This window comes from Artemia franciscana, chromosome 11 (genome assembly GCF_032884065.1).
Source record: "Artemia franciscana chromosome 11, ASM3288406v1, whole genome shotgun sequence".
Lineage (NCBI taxonomy): Eukaryota > Metazoa > Arthropoda > Branchiopoda > Anostraca > Artemiidae > Artemia > Artemia franciscana.
The window spans coordinates 28,741,773-28,762,422 of NC_088873.1; the positions used below are offsets into that span (position 1 = coordinate 28,741,773).

Sequence of the window (20,650 nt, forward strand, 5' to 3'; positions counted from 1 at the left end):
GCCTTGAAATTTAATGGTGAAACAATGGGAATGTGTTGCGCCTCAGGAAAAGTTAAACTTCCTCTACTGGCTGCACCCAGAGAGCCATTGAAGACTTTGCTTACTGGAACTACGTCAGAATCTAAGCGTTTTTTATCAAACATCAGAAAATATAATTCATGTTTCCACATGACGTCGTTTGGTGCCCAAATCGAAAATCAAGTTCAATTTATGCCTACTCTCAAAGTAAAAGGGAAAATTTATCATAGAGCCGGGTCCCTTCTACCATTCTCAGGCGAGAATCATAAATTTTTACAATTGTACTTCATCAGTGATAGAAATTCTGAATTGAATACACGTTGCAAAATTTCTCCCAACGTTGAAAGGACAATCGTTTCCCAATTGCAACATCTTTTCCACGAAAATAATAATTTAGTGCGTCTGTTCAAAACAGCTATCGATTTGATGCCTACTGATACGCATAAAATTGTTATTTCCGCTGACAAAACACCTCCTGGCCAACATGTGCGTAGATACAATGCTTCAACTATCGACGAAGTGGAAATCGTTATGGTCGGTGATCAGTTTTTACTTCGAAATATTATTCTTCATAAGCGAAACGCTCAGTTGGTAAGAATTGCTGAGACTCATCGATGCTACGATGCCCTACAATATCCAATCATTTTTTGGGATGGAGCCGACGGCTATCACTTTAATATTAAATTGATGAATCCAGCCACTAACAAAGAAATGAATAAGAAATGCAGTGCAATGCATTATTATTCCTATAGACTAATGATTAGGCAGGATGAAGACAATTATATTTTAAAATGCCGTCAATTGTTTCACCAATACGTCGTTGATATGTCTGCAAAAATTGAATCAGAACGTTTGCTATATATCCGTCTGAATCAGACCAAGCTCGGCTCTGAACAATACATTCATTTGCGAGATGCAGTTGCAAATGACGGTAATACCACAAACGTTGGAAGATTAACGATTTTACCTTCGTCACATGCTGGCAGTCCCCGTCATATGCATGAACATGCTCAAGATGCTATTGCGTATGTTCGTCTCTATGGTCGTCCAGATTTATTTATTACATTTACATGTAATCAATCTTGAGACGAGATACAGCAGCTTTTACTTCAAGGAGAATCGGCGGTTCATAGACATGACATTACGGCCCGTGTCTTCCGGCAAAAGTTGAAATCACTGATAAATTACATAGTAAAACTTGAAGTGTTTGGGTCAGTGCGATGCTGGATGTACTCAGTGGAATGGCAAAACGAGGTTTGCCACACGCACATATACTAATCTGGCTACATAATAAAATTACTTCTAACGAAATTGATTATGTGATTTCCGCTGAAATACCTGATGAAAATGTCGATAAGGGGTTATATGATATTGTTGTAAAAAATATGATACATGGACCTTGCGGTGCACTGAACGAAAATTCACCATGCATGGCCAAAGGAAGGTGCACGAAGCAATATCCTCGACTTTTAGTATCCAACACAATTACTGGGAATGATGGTTACCCACAATATAGAAGAAGATCTACTGAAGATGGCGGTAAAACAGCAATAATAAAGAGGCGTAACGATACCACCATCGAAGTAGATAACCAGTGGGTTGTTCCATATTCCCCATTATTATCAAAAACATTTAATGCACACATAAACGTTGAATACTGTAACTCCGTAGAGGCAATCGAATACATATGGAATTACGTTAACAAAGGCAGTGACATGGCAGTTTTAGGCTTGCAGTCCGAAATCAAAGATATCGACGAAATCGTACAATATCAGGCTGGAAGATACATAAGCAGTAATGAAGCTGTTTGGCGAATTCTTTCATTTCCGATACATGAACGTATTCCAGCTGTTGTTCACTTAGTGTTTATTTTTCGGAATCCAACGTGCAACAAAGAGCCCTGAATCCACCGGATACAAAGTTAACTGCTTTCTTGTCGCTATGCAAAAATGATTCTTTTGCAAAAAAAACTGCTGTATACTGAAGTGCCTTCGTAATACACGTGGAATACTAAAAATAAAGTATTTGGACGTCGAAAACAGGGTAAGTCAGTCGACGGCCAACCTACCATCTTCAAAGATACCACGATAGGAAGACTCTACACCGTTCACCCCAATCAACATGAATGCTTATTTCTACGCCTGCTTTTGGTGAATGTACCCGGTCCGACGTCCTTTGAGTATTTGAGAACTGTAAACGGTACTATACATGACACTTACCGTAGTGCATGCCAAGCTCTGAATTTATTGGAGAATGACCAACACTGGGATAACTGCATCAATGACGCGTGCGAAACGTCAACTCCAAGTCAAATTCGTGCATTGTTTGGCATCATACTAACAACTTGCTCTCCATCAGCTCCTACAGAGTTATGGGAAAAATATAAATCAAAAATGTCCGAAGATATACTCTATCGAAAACGGTTAGAGACGTCAGATATGACTTTTGATTTTACATCAGAAATTTATAACTACACTTTAGTTATTATAGAAGATTTTTGCATATGTATGGCAAACAAACCTCTTCAGGATTTGGGAAAGCCGTCACCTAATCGTACCGCTGCTGTTTCGACATGTGTAGAATTGGATCGTGAACAGTTACAGTATGAGTGATCTATTGTCGTATGTAAAAAATAACATTTCCAAGTTAACTTTGGAACAAAAAGACATTTATGATACGATAATGCATTGTTTCGATAACAACGTTGGAGAAATTTTTTTTTTTGATGCGCCAGGAGGTACTGGTAAAACGTTTGTGATAAAACTTATTCTGGCATCAATTCGATCAAAAAATTATATAGCGTTGGCAATTGCGTCGTCCGGAATAGCCGCAACGTTGCTGCCTGGTGGAAGAACTGCTCATTCCGCTTTGAAATTGTCTCTGAATTTGCATTCTACAGAAACTCCCACGTGCAATATTTCTAAATCATCTGGGATGGGTAAAGTATTGCAGCAATGCAAACTTATTATTTGGGACGAGTGCACAATGGTACACAAAAAATCGCTCGAGGCTCTGGATCAATGTTTGAAAGATTTGCGAGGGAATTCGAAACCCTTTGGCAGCACATTAATATTGCTTGCGGGAGATTTCAGGCAAACATTACCTATAATACCTACATCAACCCCTGCAGACGAAATGAATGCTTGCCTGAAAAATACTAATTTATGGACACACGTAAAAACATTAAAATTAACTACAATATCCGTGTCCCATTGCAAAACGATGACTCTGGTCAAACATTTTCAGATCAATTGCTGGCAATTGGAAACGGAAAGCTCCCAGTAGACTCAATTTCAGGACGTATACAACTACCTGCTGACTTCTGTAATTTAGTGACGTCCAAAATGAATTGATTGAAAAAGTATTTCCGAGTATTCTAAACAATTATAAAAATAATAAATGGCTAAGTGAAAGGGCGATTCTTGCACCCAAAAATATAGACGTCCACGAAATCAACAATATCGTTTTGACCAAGATTCAAGACCAGGCAGTCCTTTACTAGTCAGTCGACACAGTTTTGGAACCAAATGAGGCGGTTAATTATCCATCTGAATTTTTAAATTCCGTGGATCTTTCAGGGTTTCCACCACACGTGCTACAACTAGAAATGGGCGCACCAATAATACTGTTAAGAAATATCAACCCACCAAAGGTTTGCAAAGGCACACGACTTGCCGTAAAAAAAAACAATGGAAAACGTAATAGAGGCCACAATCTTGACAGGGCCTTTTGAGGGTAAGGCTGTTCTTATTCCTCGCATTCCCATGATTCCAATGGATCTGCCTTTTTAATTTAAAAGATTGCAATTCCCAATTCGATTAGCATTTGCAATCACCATCAACAAAGCTCAAGGTCAATCATTAGAAAAATGTGGTATAGATCTTAATACTGACTGTTTTTCCCATGGACAATTGTACGTTGCATGTTCAAGGGTCGGTAAACCTGACAATCTATTTATATGCAGCGACAATTGGACAGCAAACAATGTTGTATATTCGCAAGTTTTACGCAGCTAATTTGTATTGTATCTATCTATCTATCTATCTATATAAAAACGAGTTTTGTGTATGCATGTTTGTTTGTTTGTAAAAAGAGCGTTTGCATATGACGTCATTATTAGTACATAAGGTTTTGTATATGCACAGACAATGGGAAAGCCAAGAATGTTGTATATTCGCAAGTTTTACGTAGTTCAAAACACATATATAAATCTATCTATATTCATAGGTGGTACACAGGGACACAACTACAATGGCGCGTAACTAATATGGCGCGTAACGACTTACGCGCGCGGGGGGGCTTGGGGGGCGAAGCGCCCCCACCAACTAGGTGTTGGGGTGGCGCGAGGCGCCACCCCAACAGCTAGTACACTATAAGCCTAACACAATGATTTTTATTTCAAGGTGATGGAACAGAAGAAGTCACACGAGAGATTGTCAAAATAGGACACAATGAAAATATATTCGTTAAATAACCTCCCTCTTAAAATTTCCGTCCAGAAATCTAGAAATTTGAAATATGTATAGACTTTAGAAAACTGAAGGATCTAAAGAAGCGTAGTAAAGAATGTAAAATGAAACGCAAAGCAGAAGTAATCAAAAAAGTAAAAAACTTAATAACTGCAAGCTACAACTTAAGATCTTAAGTCACGAGCAGAAAAGTCAAGTCCACAGTGAATTGAACTCAATGAAGATATAAAGCTCTCTTATATTTGCGCTAGTAAATCGATTCAAACTTTTATCCTAACAGAGTAAATGTTTGTTTTGTTCCAGAGATAAAGAAAAGGAGACAATTACGAACACTCAAGGTAAAAGCATTTTTGAGGGGTTTCAGGCTCATTTTTGGAATTCCTATAATTTCCCATTATAGTAAACATTTAGTACTAAGACCAATCAAAATAGTATTTAGGTTACTATCTCTGAATCAGCCTCAAACGGCAATTTTTCACACTAGACCATTTTGTTTTTTTTTATATAACGCCTGTTCACACTTTTGATTACTAAGGACTATGCTTTGCTCTGTACTTGGTTGTTAAAGGCCGGTGAGGGGTCGCATTAAAGAGAGGGTGTTATAAACATTTGGTTACATCTTTTCGACCATGTAGATTTTCATGGTATCTTTTTCATACTTCCCAGCATGTCTACCCCAAAACTTGCAGGAAAATACCATTTTTGGTGGCACTTTATGATTTTTGGTGGCATTTTTATATACGGCATTTTATGATGAAGTAACTGTAATACATTTACAAAGAGCCCATAAATATGATCAAGAGATTTAGAAAGAGTCATTAAACATTTCTGCGATATGGCAGTAACCTGCTACTTGTGTTGGTTAGCCCACGATGGATGAAAATTTAAATTTTCGATCAAGGGAATTGTGACGGCACCATTATCAAAATTCCTAGCCTTCCCACTCTAAATAAGGAACCAAGAAGTAGGGTTATATGGGACTTCAGGCGGGTGTTACTATAAAAGGCTTGTAGATATAAAAATTAGATTTAAAATAAAATTTTAAACAGTCTCTATGATGCCACCATAGCCTGCTGGTTCTGTTAGTCTGTTAGCTATGAAAATATTAAGGGGGCTGAGAGGGGTGAATATAGAGGAGGGGGAATTTCAAACCTTCGGATTAGGGTTTTAAACCTTGGAGTTTAACGATAGTACCCTTTTCATTCTTCTCGGCCTTTCCATTCTTCCCAGACTTTCCATTCCAGAAATGGCCCAAAATTGCACTTTTGGAGAACCATTTGGCACGTAATGACGGTGCTATCAAGACAAATTTATAAATTGAATTAGCCTTCAAACAGCTCACTCTGATGTTCAAGTGCCCCGCTAGCGGTGAAGCAAAAAAGGGAAAAAATCCGCATGCAAAGAATCGATTCTCGTTGTTGTTCAAGGTGGGGGGGGCGCCATTATCCTGTATAGGGTTTTCAACAATGGCAATTCTTACAACTTATTTTCCATTTCGATCAAGCTATTTTTACTCCAAATGTCATTTAAGTACAAACACGACTGTACCGTTTATTTTGTTAGCACAGTATTCTTAATCGCTAAAAACACAGTGTTATCACCTAGGCCAGCACTATCGGTAAGATAATACTTCTAGCACGATGTTATGCAACCAGAAAAATACAATTGCCAAGTTATCAGTAACCAATGAAATTGATTATTGAATTGGAATGTACACTAGATAAAGCAATCTAAATATCAATTAAAGTGTTTTATAAAAATCACATTCCAAGAACAAATTCATATGAATAGAAAAAAGTGGTATTGCCGTAGCCGTGATTGCATGTAGGGAGAGACCGAGTTCAAATCGGTAGGGAAGAATGAATCGGAGAGTGAATGATTTTTTTTAATGGCATTTCTGAAATAAAAAGGCACCTAGTCCTGACAAGTGCTTCATGTTGCTGCATCTTAACCCAACCCCTGGCTCAACTATTTATAACTATTAAGATAGAAGAAGGAGAGAAAGGGCTACAATTATGAATAAGAACAAAAGAGGAATTTTTTTTCTTTATAACTTCAGGGATGGAATGTGAAAACATCGGTCCAAGGGCGGAGAATCTGACAATTAAAAAACCAGTACTGTTTTAAACCCGTATATCCAGTCACTGTCTTTTTTTTTCAAGGAGAAGCACCTCAGTTAAATATTGGTGAAAAAGATAGTTTTCCGTAATTATTATTCCTCAAGCTTTCTTAAAGACAATTTTCACAGGTGTAACACTATTGCTCTAATTTAACTCAAATATAGTACATCAAAATAAAAGGACTGGATTAGCCTATCACTGGCAATATTTCCAAAAATTGCTTTCGCTCAGTGGCTAAAGTTTCACACTAATCAAACAAGGAAATTATAAGACGAGAAAAGCACATACTAAATAAGAATTTAATCAAAGGTACGAGTGCACTCTGGGACAAATTTAATTAACGAAGAAAAACATTTCTCCTCATATTGTTGAAACTCAGCAACGAAGAAAAGGTTTTTTATTTTCATTCCCTACAGCTCTGGACACAGCCAATTTTCTCTTTGCTTTTCATTGGATTTTAGTTTAGTATTAGTAGAAGTTTTCACAAAGAAAAATTGTTTATTCCTGTGTTTCCATATACTTTGCAGACTGTTAGTATTTCTTTTCAAGTTGTTCATCCCCTAGAAACAAGTTTCTGTATAACGACATGTTAAAAATCAAAACTTTTTAATGATGAATCCGAAGAAATAAAAAGTAGGATACGATGGAATATTTTTTTTAGCACTATGTCATTAATTAGATTAAAGTTACTATTAAGCAAAGAGAAAAACACTAGTTAAAAAAAACTACTTTGTTCTGTTGGTACTAAACTTCCTTAAGACACTGTTCTTTGCCTCTAAATGGAATTCAAAATGCAAATCTTTCGCTTTATCTTAAAAGTATTGTGATTAAATTCAATTATGCTAGTCTTTGTCATATTTACTACATATCACTGATTATTGAGTCAGCTTATGTGAACTTTTTTGACACTAGGTACGACGGTCACAAACAGATCTTTGATACTTGGAGGAGAAGCGGCTCTTTGGTCTGAGCAGGTAAGTGAAACACAAACACACACACGTGCAAACACGCACACACACACACACACACACACACACACACACACACACACACACACACACACACACACACACACACACACACACACACACACACACACACACACACACACACACACACACACACACACACACACACACACACACACACACACACACACACACACACACACACACACACACACACACACACACACACACACACAAACACATGATTTAAATCAAATGGAAATCTTTTTATATAGCTCTGATATTTAACTGATGCTAATACATAGTGGAGGATTTCCCCAAAGATAGATGCAGTTCATGCAAACGAACAGCCGGCATATATAAATATTGTTTACTTCATTTGACTGAAATGTCTTATTTTGATAGTATTTAGTGTTGATAGCATTTACTAAGCCATCAGCTGTTAAGGCGGAAGTTCTGCAGATCTTCCTTAAGGATGGAGGAGGTGGATGTTTGAGCTCTTTAAAAATGAACTCTTAAACCTATTATTTTTAATTCTAATGAGAGCTCCTTTCAATAAATGACCATAAGCTTCAGGTTTAATTCCAGTGTCCTGTGGATTTGTAAGCCGAGGCTGAATTTATCTCCTTGTTTCCCTTTATTATTAGATATATTTTGGATTAAGCACGCAGAATAGGTGCCATTTTGTGACAGCTAACATCTTATTTCAGAAAAATTTTCAGTGGAAAATATAAAATCTGATTGATACACTTAACTCTGCAAACGGGTTAAGTGTGGGGTGGGGTTTGCTGCTATTATAACAATTAAATTATTAAAAGTCCTACTTACATTTGAGAATACGTTGAAGCAAAGAATCTGTGGAAGTGAGCTGTATAAAAAGAGTGAACCTAGTCAATAGTAGCTCAGTCTCCAGAACATGCGGTTTAAATTTTGATATATATTTCACCGTGATCTACTTTTTATGCTGATTCTAATCATACAAAATTCATTTGCTCATCAATGATACTAGCATAAGAAAATTTGCGGAATTTTTTGATAATTGAAGCTGACAATTTGTTGAGCAAAGTTTTGTAACCATTGTCAATAGTTATTGAAACTCCATGACACAAATTTTTCTATATATAAAAAAATATATATGCATCAAACGAGCCAGTTTCTAATGATTATTTGCTAAAAATAAAACCGGCAAAAAGTATACACATCAGATAGATTTCCAGCACAGACTTTACAAGGTTTACTTTTTGTTTCAATTTGCCATCGTTTTCGAGGATTTCAAGCTCATTTTGAAAACTTTTTTTTCATTACTTTTGAGCTTAATATAGTTATTATTCACCATTCCCGATGCAATGTAAATGGTGATTCTTTTGCATTTGCAAATTCATTTAAAGGCACATGGTTTAATTTTCCACAACTATGGGTTGATGTTTGCTCTTTACTAAGTTGAAGCCGTTACTGAAACCATAATACCAAATCTACTTCTATGAGAGGGCAATGTGTAGGGATATACCACCTTCCCAAAGGAAACTAGGGCCATCAAAACGACTGCGAAGCTGGCTCTTTCGTCTAGGGCGTAATATTGATCTAACAGTTCATGGTAAGCAGTATTACTAATTTTTATTCACTATTGCGCACAAACTCCTGAGGGAGCAGGAATTCCGGATGGTGTTTTTGTAGGAAAAGGGTTGCCCAAAGTCACTATCTCTGTTAAGTTCCCAACGTCTCACTCTACACGCTAAAGTGACGTTTGACACTCTGTACGCTAAAGTGACTCGAAAAGCTTAAAAATAGTAGTTTTTTCTCATGCTGCTTTGAGAATGAAAAAGATTTGTATTCATTGTCATTTGCTTTAAATAATCAAGTTTTCACTTTTGGTAATTTGAAAGACAATGAGTCAATAAATATTAACAGGCACCAGTTGGCTACTTACACTGAACTGTATATTTTTTGCCCGTTAAGCATTGCCAGTGGTGGATCTAGTGCAAAACCTTGGGAGGAGCCAATGTGACAAGAGCGTCAATAAGCAAAATCTTGAGTGGCCAATGTGACAAGGGTGCCAATAATTAACCAAATTGACGAATTCGTTTTAAGAAGAGAGTGAAAAGCAGGAAAAAACAAGGAATAAGGATCTGGGGGGCCTGACCCCCCCCCTCTCGATCCGCCAGTGAGCAATAGTCAAATTTTAGCGTGAAGAGCTAACAGCTGAGAGATTGGCAGCCTCCTAAGTTATTTTTTGTTCGTTTGAATTTTAAATATTGCTGTTTTTTTTCATAGGATATTTTGTAAAAAGAAGGGTATCATCAAGTCTTTCATTAAAAACAAATACCTGCAGACAATTACACAGGAATTTGCTTCAGGGCCTTAATTCACAACCATAGGAAAATCGATAGGCATATCAGAATTAAAACAAAGAAGGCTATAGAAATAAAAGGGTATATTTCTTAATATTTTGTAAAGAGCGCATTGGCCCTAAAATTCCCTCCTTCATGTGATAAGTATGTGTCTGCAATTTTGCTTTTTCTTAATTTACTTCTATCATCATGTCAGTAATAACTTCAGAAAATAACTAGACAAGAAAGTTAGATCAATAATATATTGCTTTGTTTCTTTATTTTGTAACCGAAGAAAAAATCAAACACTTCGTGGTAGCAAACTGTAAGTAAGGAGTGACTCGGCTCCATAGTAAGCTAACTAAAAAAGTGCGGAATCCTAAAAATAATTGACACATTAAAAGAATTGAATTTTTATGCTGACTAAAAATGTTAAAAGTTAATTTAGTCTCATCTCACCCATCTAAAGTTACGAGCCTGAGAAAACAAGCACCCATTTTTCAAAAAAGGGGGAAAACCCCTCTAAAAAAAGTCAAGTGTTATTAATGAAAATCGCATTATCAGATTCCAGAGGCTTTAAGCCAATTACCATCAGAAATTAAATTAAAGAACAAGTTTTTTTCGACTGAAAGTCAGGAGCAATTTTAAGACTTAAGACAAACATGAATTATTCCGTATGAGGGGGCTGTCCCTTCCTCGACCCGCATTTCTTACGCTAGAGTTCGATTTTTTGTCACATTTTTTTTTTTTTTTTTTATATGAAAGACAGCTTAAACAACAGGCCCGTTAAAGTTGAATAAGAAGTAGGCCTACTTCTTAAAACTTTAAGTTTTTAGCGCAAAGTGCAAGGGTTGAGGAAGTGGCAGCCCTCCCAATTATATACGGAATAATTTTTGTTCGTTCTAATTTTATTGTTGATCTTCACTTTCAATAATGTACAAATGCTTCCCAAATAGCCTTCTTGGTTAAACAAAAGACACTCGCTGTTTGGAAATAACATTATGTCTTTTAAAAAGCAAAGTAGATATAAACCAATACCTGAAATGTTTTCCTTTTTCATGATTCTTTGTAATTTGTAATCGCTCTAAACGTACGCTTCCTTTGTTATTTGCAGAATTTTGGTATGAAAAATATTGAACATTACAAAGTTACTTGGTTGCAGTATGTAATACTTAATAGCCTATTGCAACAGGAAATGGTTGATAAATGCGGAATTGAAACAGTAAAACTTCCTTAATATGTCTCTTGGTTTTAATGTATGTTGCGTGTGAAAATGAATGGATGTTATTTTTTATGATTTAAGACCTGTTTCTCAGGAACTAAAGTGACTTTATGTGAGGTAATTATACTGCTATAACCTGACGATTGCTATTATTATGACCTCTTATACTTCCGGGACAACAGCCAAGTAAAATAAGCACTTTAATCTAAACGTGAAATATCTTGTTAAAACATATTGTATTTGGTAGAATGCCGGCACTTGTCTATTATATAAAGCACACTCGAGAAGTGAAGTTTGGTTAATGCTAATGAAAAAAAAATATGATGAAAATAGAATACTTTATTAGCAAGATTATTAGCAATCCCTTATCCTGGAAAAATATAATTGCCTGTTCTTTGGTCCTTGGGAAATCCCAAATCTTAATTTGAACATCCAAGGCGAGACACTATATTCTATCACTAGTCAAAGCAAACTAACTGGTACCCTCAACAATTGTGTTAATAATGAACTAAAATGAACTGGGTTAAGAATCACGTTAATAATGAACTTTTCTTTGTCTTTGAGACGGTCAATCGACGCCAAAGCTCCCAATTTAATAATTCACAAATAGCATTCACAGTTTTGCTAATAAAGTAATCTATTTTCATCAGATTTTATTGTCACCAAACTTCACTTCTCTAGTGTGTTTTATATAATAGACAGGTACCAGAATACCTCTGAAAAAAAAAAACCGAGTGTATACTTATTTGTGATGACCAGGGAAAAGGTACCTGTCCATTATTCAGAAACACTAAGAACTTGAATCCGCAACATCAGACAATATCTAGTTTATTAATATCTGTACTCGGAGAGAATTAGCTTCGGCTCTGTGGAAAACTACACTGTAGCTATATTTTAATTAAATATTTAGTTGGTATTTTAGTTATTTTAGGTTATATTTTGCATACAGACCCGCTATACTTAACCCCTAATCCCCCCTAATGTGTAAATATACAGCCCAAAGTAATATATCCTATTTAGCTCCCAAGTGTCTTAGTTGTTTTAACCCATGTACCTGTAAATTGAATGAACTTGAGTGTTTTCTGAATAATGGACTAGTACCAGGGAAAATACATTTTGACATACCCCACAACAAAAAGCTGTATTCGAAGAATGAGGGCGAAAACGTATCCATAACCATTTTTGTGCTATTAGCCCCAAGTAAAATCAATTAACCTTTTTCGAAGTGAAGGATCGTGCACACCCCCATTCCCCACGATGAATCCTATACATTTGCTAAGGTCAACTTGTATTTGGTATAATTTACAGCCCTTGCCCCAGGGGATGTAGGGGGTTATGACATACGCAGAGGCATAGTTACTGGACCTTTAGACCACATTGAACAAAATGTCTACTACAAAATTTTGATTGGCTATCTTCGGAGGTTGAGGGGGTGGGGAGGCTAACTAAAAAGGGCTTAAGGTACTGGTTGTCCTATAATCTCTTTTGACTCTTAGAAAGACCTCTAGAGCTTTGTATTTACAATTTAATAACCCCTCTCCGAAGCTTCCTGATGAAAAAAAAAACAGAAGCAATATCGCTCTGTACTTAGGTAGCGCTATTGCTCTCACTCAATTGGAAATTGAAAGTTCTAGGGTTCTTTTAAGATTCGAAAGTAACTGGAAGACAACCAGCCTCCCTCCTAGGCCCTTCTTCGCAAATCTTCCCCCTTACATCCCAAGACGTCCGATCAAAATTTTAAAATACCCACATTGTTCAGAATAGTCAACATAACCAATAATTATGACTTTGGGAGTTGACATTACCATCTCCCACAGGCTCTGGGAAAAGGGCTGTAAATAATACAATTATCCACCATTGTCTTCGAATGAGTTTTATAATGGACAAATAGTGGGCGGGCTTGTTTATTCTTGGGTGCGCGATTAGCTCAAAATATTTAGGGGTTCTTTTCCTGGTCAGTAGAATCAAATGTGTGCTTGTGGGGAGGGGAGGTAGAAAAAAGCCCCAAAACATTTGTTCCTCATTTGTTTGGAACTTGCAATTTAATTCGTTGGGCGAGGAGGAACTTAATGTACAAAATATTGTTTTGGCTCACCCCTCCCTCTTTATGAAACATAGCCAAAAAAGGAGAGAAAACCGACTAGCTTGAATCTTATATTTAAATCAAAGGGTTAATGGGAACCCGATAACAAAAAACTAATTGTGTTCAAAATGGGCCTCATCAAAGTGCCGGAAATGGACATAAACTTTTATTTGTCGACCAATCTATATGAAAGGAGTGGTCATAGAAAATTGTAAAGTTACTCATTCTCTTAGAAATTGAAAGTTCTAGAGCCTTTTTTCGACGGCTGAAAGTAAATGGGGTATAGCCAGCCTCCTTCCCGTCTTCTTTTAGTACCCAGACCCCATGACATTGAATCGGAAATCTGAGACTGTGATTTTGTTCTGATTCCTCTGAACGTCTAACAAGTAGGGCTCCAGAGTCGACATCAACCACATAGCCCCAGGGTCTATGGCCCTGAATAATGCAAATTGCCGATTGTCTTACAGGCAGGTTTTAGTTAAAAAGCAGTTACATTTGGTTTTGGTCGTCCAATCAAGTGGAAACTTTTAGGTATCACATGCCAGGTCGAAATTCCTAAAGTTTACAATGGTATACTCTGGAAAAAAACGCGCATACCTGGGTAAATCAAAAGACGATATATGTACCCGAGTTTCCGAATATTTTACAGTATCTCAGGAATTGGTTTTAGTAATTTTTTAAGATTGCTGCGGAGGGGAACAAGCATACCATGAATTTTTGACTTCCAGCAGGGGGTAGAGGTAAATTAAAAAAAAACATGTGTATCAAGGTCATCTTCAAATATTGTTTCGGGGGAAGGAGAACGGGATAATGAATTTTGTTTTTGTCTGCTAAAAGGTTTTGGCACTATAAACTCATATTACCCTTATAAACTATATGTGGTTAAATATAGAGACAAAGTAAAAGACACTATACGTTGCCAGGTTATCAATATTGTTTATCTGCAATTTAAAGTAGTCTAAATCCGTTGGTACTTAAATGAAGCAATTTTTACTTATAACAGTGAATATTTACTTCCTTCAAACTCTATGGAGGATGAACAGTCTGCCCCCCTCTCCATTGAATCACCCATGAGGTATAGTTTTCCTTAATTATTTCATTCCTTACCTAATAAATGATTACACTTTTATAGGTAGATGAAGCAACAGTCATGGGAAAACTTTTTCCAAGGCTAGCGTCCGTAGCTGAAAGATACTGGACAGACCCCAAAACGACATGGAAAGAAGCCGAAATTCGTTTCGTCCACAATCGGTACGTATAAATTAAAAAGTTTATATTTGTGGCATATAAAAGACACAGCTATAGCAAAAGTTAATATTATATATTTTTTCTTGATAGGATTTACAGCATGTTATAAAAACTCGTTACAAAAACTGATATTGTATTTTTTAGATATAATTTACTGCTCGTTATGAAAACTATAATTTATTGTTTGCTTCCGGCCACAACAGAATCAAATTATTTGCATTATAACATTTCTATTAGTATTTTTCTTCGAAGTCTATTTCTCTAGGAAAAGAAGGCCAGTTTTGACAAGCAATGGACGTAGATTGTTAAGATCTAGGCGTGATATGGCTAGTAAACCACTACTTAAACTTTCAACAATTTTAGTGGGGCGAGTAGATGTAAATTACTTTTAGTTTACTCACCTCAACTAAGTTACTTTATTCGTTTTCTTGGCATTCAAATCCAAGAGATTCAATCTTCGTTGTAGATAACCTGCGCAAGCTTACTCAATGCTGTCTTCTTTGATCAATTCTTATGAATCCCCTAGAAATATCCAATGGCGCCAGTTCACGAAACTAGAGGAGGGGTCGTCCAAGATCTAGAAGGAGCTGCTTTGCAGTTTTTTTTTTTTAATTCTCGCAATGAAAGTACCGAAAAAAGCCATTTTTCAATACAAACACCAAGAAAAATTATTTTTCAGATTCTGAGGGGAGTGCAGAAACTCTTGAGGGGTCAAAGCCCCCCTCAAGGAGAGTCTTCAAGCCTTCCCAAGAAGAGTGGCTGTGAATATGTCTTTATTGTTGTTTTTTTTTATCATTAGGGATGACGGAATTGAACAAGTGAACATATATTACGAGGAAAGGGCTCATTCGGATTAAAACTAAATATTTTGAGTAACAGAAGAGAGCATGTCACATCAAAGTTTCATTTTGTTGCGGAATCTAAAATTTTTGACCCACAGAGGACTAAGTGTTCACCCCCTCTAGCCTTTCTTCATTCTGAGGATTATTTTTGGAGTAAGCATGCAAAATTAATGCTTTGTTTTGAAAGCTTCCCTCTTATTGCACAAACATTTAAGTTATAACATAATAGTTTACTTTAACACACTCACGTGCACAAAAGAGGGAGGGATACTTATCTCATAAATAGATTTGTACGAGCATCTCCCCATGGGAAACGTAAAGTATAACCATAAAATTCATTACTGACTTTTCAGATCCTGCTTTCCGTTTAAACATTTTAAGGATGAAATGTTTCAAGCTCGATTGACTTTCCTTAAAAAAATTAACAGAAGCAAAAGACCATATTTTATTTTAGCAGTATACCTTAACGAGTTATTTCAAATCATTTTTATTTGTTTTTAGTGACTTAATCATTGATTCCATCTTAACAGGCAAAGACTCGTTGGCAGAAAAATCCAAGCGGACGCCGTTCAACCACTATGGTGCTATCAAAACGAACGATTGTGCTACAGTTGAAGATATGAATTTCAAATTGCATTCTATACTTTGTTTAGCTTCTACGATTAGTATCCATTAAAGTGAGGTGGATTTTACCTTCGTACTTTACCAATTTCAGCAACAAGCCTAAAATATTAATTCTGTCACAGGTCTGTCAAACTTAACGAGTGATTGAGATGATTTGAGAGCCTAGAGGAATTATTATCTCACAGAAATAGCCATAAGAATTGAAAGGTTTTAGAACGTGCATCGACTTATTATAAAATTTTCATTACATTTCAATTCAATTTTATTATAAAAAAAAATTCCAAACAAAAGTAAAGGAGAGCATTAAAATGAACGGAAATTAGTTTATATAAAAGGTACTCTCTATGTCCCTAATCGTAACATTAAAATTTGTTTGGAAAAGAACGAAGGATTGAGGGCGGCTACATTCTAAGATACATGTGCCAGGTTTAAACTATTCCTCTAAAAGAATTTCACCCGCTACTGCAATTTCAGAATCTCAGTCTAGTCAGTAACCTAATCAGCCTTGAACTAGTTTTCAAGGTGAAAATTTAGAATAAGGATGACAAGCTTTATTTAAATTACCTCGCTATCTTCTTTGACCAGCAACGATTAATGGTAAGGTTAATATTCTGCTGGGTCTAGTTACGACGATTCGTGCTCCATCACCAACAAAACACTATGTTATTAGTAACAATAATGTTTAGCTTTCTGAAGACAAATTAAACGAGGGCATGAAAGTTAGTCCCAAAAGACCTAAAAAGCCAGGGGATTCTCGTTCCAAAAGCTTTATGATCATGTCCAATTATAAGCGTATATCTTCCATGATTCATTTTAGTGTAGATATAAGGAACACAAAGGAAACTCTTCATGATGATAAAAAAGCTTCATTTCTACAAGTGCTTGACAAACTCAAGCTCAATGAGTCACCTCAATAAGTAATTAATGGCTTGGAAGTTACGACACAAGCGGTTTATGAAGCCATCTGTGTGGATTATTCTGCTAAGTTTTAAAGAACTGTAAATAAAATTATTTGCACGGAAGAACAGTTAATCAAACAAAGTAATCGATTAGCCACAACGAAAGAAAAGATGGATGATTTTCTTCGCTTTCTTCTCTCCTGCTCGATCATTATTTACAAAATTGATTATTCGTGGCGGGACCTTCAGGTTTTAGAGAACAAAGTACTTGAAATACTTAATCATCGTCTCGGAGCCTTTTACTCTGAGACTGATATCCTTTGTGTCATATAGGTACTAGAGGTAAACAATAGTGTCCCTATTCAATTCAGAATGGCCAACAAAACTACAGCCGTGGATATTTTGGGATAAAGATCAACTTTAAAAGGTACTTCTATTTTCATAAACAAAACCCTTATCAAAGAGAAACTTCACGCAAAAAGTCAAAATTGATCTAAACTCAGTATGATGTATGAGAGGCTAAATGCAAATGATGAAATCTAATCGTGCAAACCCATTCAAAATAAACATATGGTCTAGGAGTTAAAGTTAAAAATGTGACAAGATAGCCATCTGAAGGGAGAAGTGATCTAAGGGAAGTTCAGGACTATATCTACCATGCTAATTACGAATATCAGAGGAATGCAATGCCAAATCTGCGCTTAGTGGTTCTGCTTAATAATTTCGTTGATTTTCAATTGTTCTCTAACTAAACTCAGCTTTTCACTAGAAAATTGTGGTCCTTCCCTTCATGCTTAGCCGACTTATTAAGCTGTCTTTAACTTACCTTCAGCTTACAAAATTCTGACACTGACTTCACGGCATGATTGGTACAACCCAAACTGATGTATCGGAAATATAAGTTGGCAGCTGCGAAGGCAAGACAAAAAATACCGCATTTAAGTTTCCAGCCATGATAAACAAGCACAGCAACCACCTGTCTATTAAAACCTAAGATGCTATCTTAGTTCTATAGCCTACATGTAAAAACTGTTATATAAGCAGGAGCTTAAATAAGTCAACTGAGTAGCTAAGATGAAATTACTAGATATAGATAAGGATAGATTTGCTAACTAGGAGAATACTGAAATCTCACCTAATATATATAGGAGCTTGAAAGAACAGATAAAAATTTTGTAGGTTCGGCTGTCTTAAAATTTTTTATGCGGTATAAATATATATATATATATATATATATATATATATATATATATATATATATATATATATATATATATATACCAGGGATTCTTGAAAAACGAGGCAAAGCAATAAAATAGTATTAAAGTCAAAACCTTTGTGTGTCAAATATTTGACTTGACAGCTTTGGTCAATTTAATAAGAAGTTAGCTAACATCCTAGACAGGGTAACCCAATATTTTTGCCAAAAGCATCACTTTTTCAGCCAAAAGATATCTTTTGGTACCATTTAAAAACTCAAAGTATTACAAGAAGGGTCACCTTCGAGATGCTTTGAACAACAGCAAAACGGCAGCAATAACAGTGCTGGCACAGAAAAAGAAAAATGGTAACAGTTTATATACGGCCTTTTCTGAAACAAGAAAATCACTAAAATTTTGTTTCATTACACTCAAAGAATTTCTGTTTATTCGGTTTTCAGAGTCGTTTTCACTTTGTTGATTTTAGGCCCTAGTGACTTGATTTATCCCTAAACGATACCCAAAAGTTCGATTACTTTGCTGGTTTGCATTTTTTTAATGCCTATTTCTCGTCAACAATCGCCTCATAATGCCAGTTCGAAAAAAAACAACAACAATAAAATCGACAAATTTTGGTACACCCCCAGGACTCCATCAAGGCCTTAGGGGGAAAGGCTGAACTGCAGTTAAACTGGAAGCAACTCAGGAAATCCAACAGATAGAAATTTCCTGAATGTAATGAAGCAAGAATCTTGTTATCATAGCGTTTAGTTCGAAACAGAGCAGAAACAGGGCATAATCTGCAAAACTTAAAACTAGCTGTTAAACTAGCCGGACTCGCGCTAAATTTTAAGTTTTGGAATAATAAATTCGGTTTAGCCTACTCCTAGCTTTGCTTTGTATAATCTAGTAAAGAGTAATGATAGAAAATCTGCTGTTATTTTGATTAACTCATGAAATTACGACCATGATTTCCTAAGTTCAATTATTTTTTTTTTCGATCTGACGTGCTTTTAAAGGAAGACAGACTGCTTTTAATGAAGACAGAAGTTATGAGAAATAAATTTCATAAAATTTCTGCATAAACTTTCAGGTCAAGCAGACACCTCTATTACATCTCAGGAGTAGGCTAAGGGAACCTCAAATAAGACCAAAAGTTAAGAAAACAAATCTGGTTGTTTTGATTCGTGACGTCCTTCTTTAAGACAACAAAAATGCATTTATATAAACAAAAAAAGAACAATTAAAACAAAATATAACACAGAAAGAATCTTAAAAAGACTAAAAGATAAGCAGATTTGCGACTCATACAAATGACAATCCACTTTTCCATCCACCCAAAATTCTACAGTAAAAGTATGTTTTAAAATTTATGGAACAAAACTACTGTTGGTCAAAGCTCTTAGAAGAATATTCAAATATTACCCAAAATTTTTATTACAACTGAATAATTTAATTTCTACGGCCTAAAACTGAAAAAAACTGACATATGTTCTCAGAATTAACGAATTATAAAACTAAGTCAATTAAAAATAATCCGAAATGAATTTAAAAAAAAAACATTTTCCAAGAGACGAGCAGCTATCAATGAATACTGAAACCCAAAACGAGTAGGACATAAAGATAATAAATAATCATACCAAACAAAGGTAATATATATTGTTGTAGATAGATAGATGAATCCTAAACGAATAGACATTACGTCCCCTGAGAGCGGTTTTGTCGTAACTTAGGTTTTCAAAATTCCGAGAAAAACGACTTTGAAATTTTCACCTTTGCTGGAACTTACACGGTACAACCGATTTTCTTCGCAAATACATAAAAAAAAGAGAAAAATAACTAGGAGGGTCTCCCGAATATGAGACAGAAAAGGTGAAGTTTTCATTGTCAAAACTTGCAATGAAATACAGATACGACAATCTCGACAGATACAGATCTCGACCTTACCGAAAGTTTAGTAAACTTAGATACGACAAAACGGTGTGGGCTGCCTATTCTTTTCACCATGAAGATACGAAAAACGAGCTCTGATGCAGCAATACTATTTAAAAAAGTGTAAAAATTAAAAAAAACGTCAGAAACGTTCATTTTTTGTTGAGTTTCTTTGCTGGCCGCCGTTTTGCTTTAATGGAGTCCTCCTCTGGACATAGATCTCGCGCAGACGGAGAGACTTCTAAACGTTCAGTATCCCCCTTGGCCTTGTAGTACTGTTCACTCTTGGTTTCAAAATACTTCTGGTCTTGGTTGGGGATGAATTTCAGGAGATACTTGACATCTTTGGTTTTCGCATAAGGTAGATCAATATTTTTGCCACAAAATTTCGGCAAAACAAGACGTTCAAAGTACATTCTTGTGATATAGTAGCCATCTGCAAGTCTCCACAGAAGGAAGTTTTGAACCAAACTCTCTTAGCGTTATCCTGACGGAACTCAAGTTGTTCTACCTTTGAGTACCAACGAGTACTTGTACTGCTTTTGAAAGTCATAGAACTTTGACTGGGTCACTTGCAGGCCATTCAAAGGACTTGTCTTTCTTACTTTCAGTAACTTCCTCACTAGATCTAGTGGAGAAAAACAAATCAAGGTGATTTAGCCCCCACTCAATAGTGTTATGTACAGCATCAACCTCCTG

The 20,650-nt window shown here is 35.9% G+C and overlaps 2 protein-coding genes across 4 annotated transcripts in view; one reads left to right on the forward strand and one right to left on the reverse strand.

Moving 5' to 3' along the window:
- Positions 1–11,142, reverse strand: part of LOC136033054 (uncharacterized) — a 63,151-nt gene extending 52,009 nt beyond the window's left edge. The window contains exon 1 of the mRNA XM_065713643.1: positions 10,941–11,142. Within this exon, the coding sequence (XP_065569715.1) occupies positions 10,941–10,962 (22 nt within the window). The 5' untranslated portion in view covers positions 10,963–11,142. The remainder of the gene's footprint in view (positions 1–10,940) is intronic.
- LOC136033053 (chitooligosaccharidolytic beta-N-acetylglucosaminidase-like) overlaps positions 1–15,989 on the forward strand; it is a 176,084-nt gene extending 160,095 nt beyond the window's left edge. For all 3 annotated transcript variants that reach the window (XM_065713641.1, XM_065713639.1, XM_065713640.1), the window contains exons 11-13: positions 7,520–7,581; positions 14,340–14,458; positions 15,828–15,989. In XM_065713641.1, the coding sequence (XP_065569713.1) occupies positions 7,520–7,581; positions 14,340–14,458; positions 15,828–15,912 (266 nt within the window). In that variant the 3' untranslated portion in view covers positions 15,913–15,989. The remainder of the gene's footprint in view (positions 1–7,519; positions 7,582–14,339; positions 14,459–15,827) is intronic.
- Positions 15,990–20,650: the final 4,661 nt, after the last annotated feature.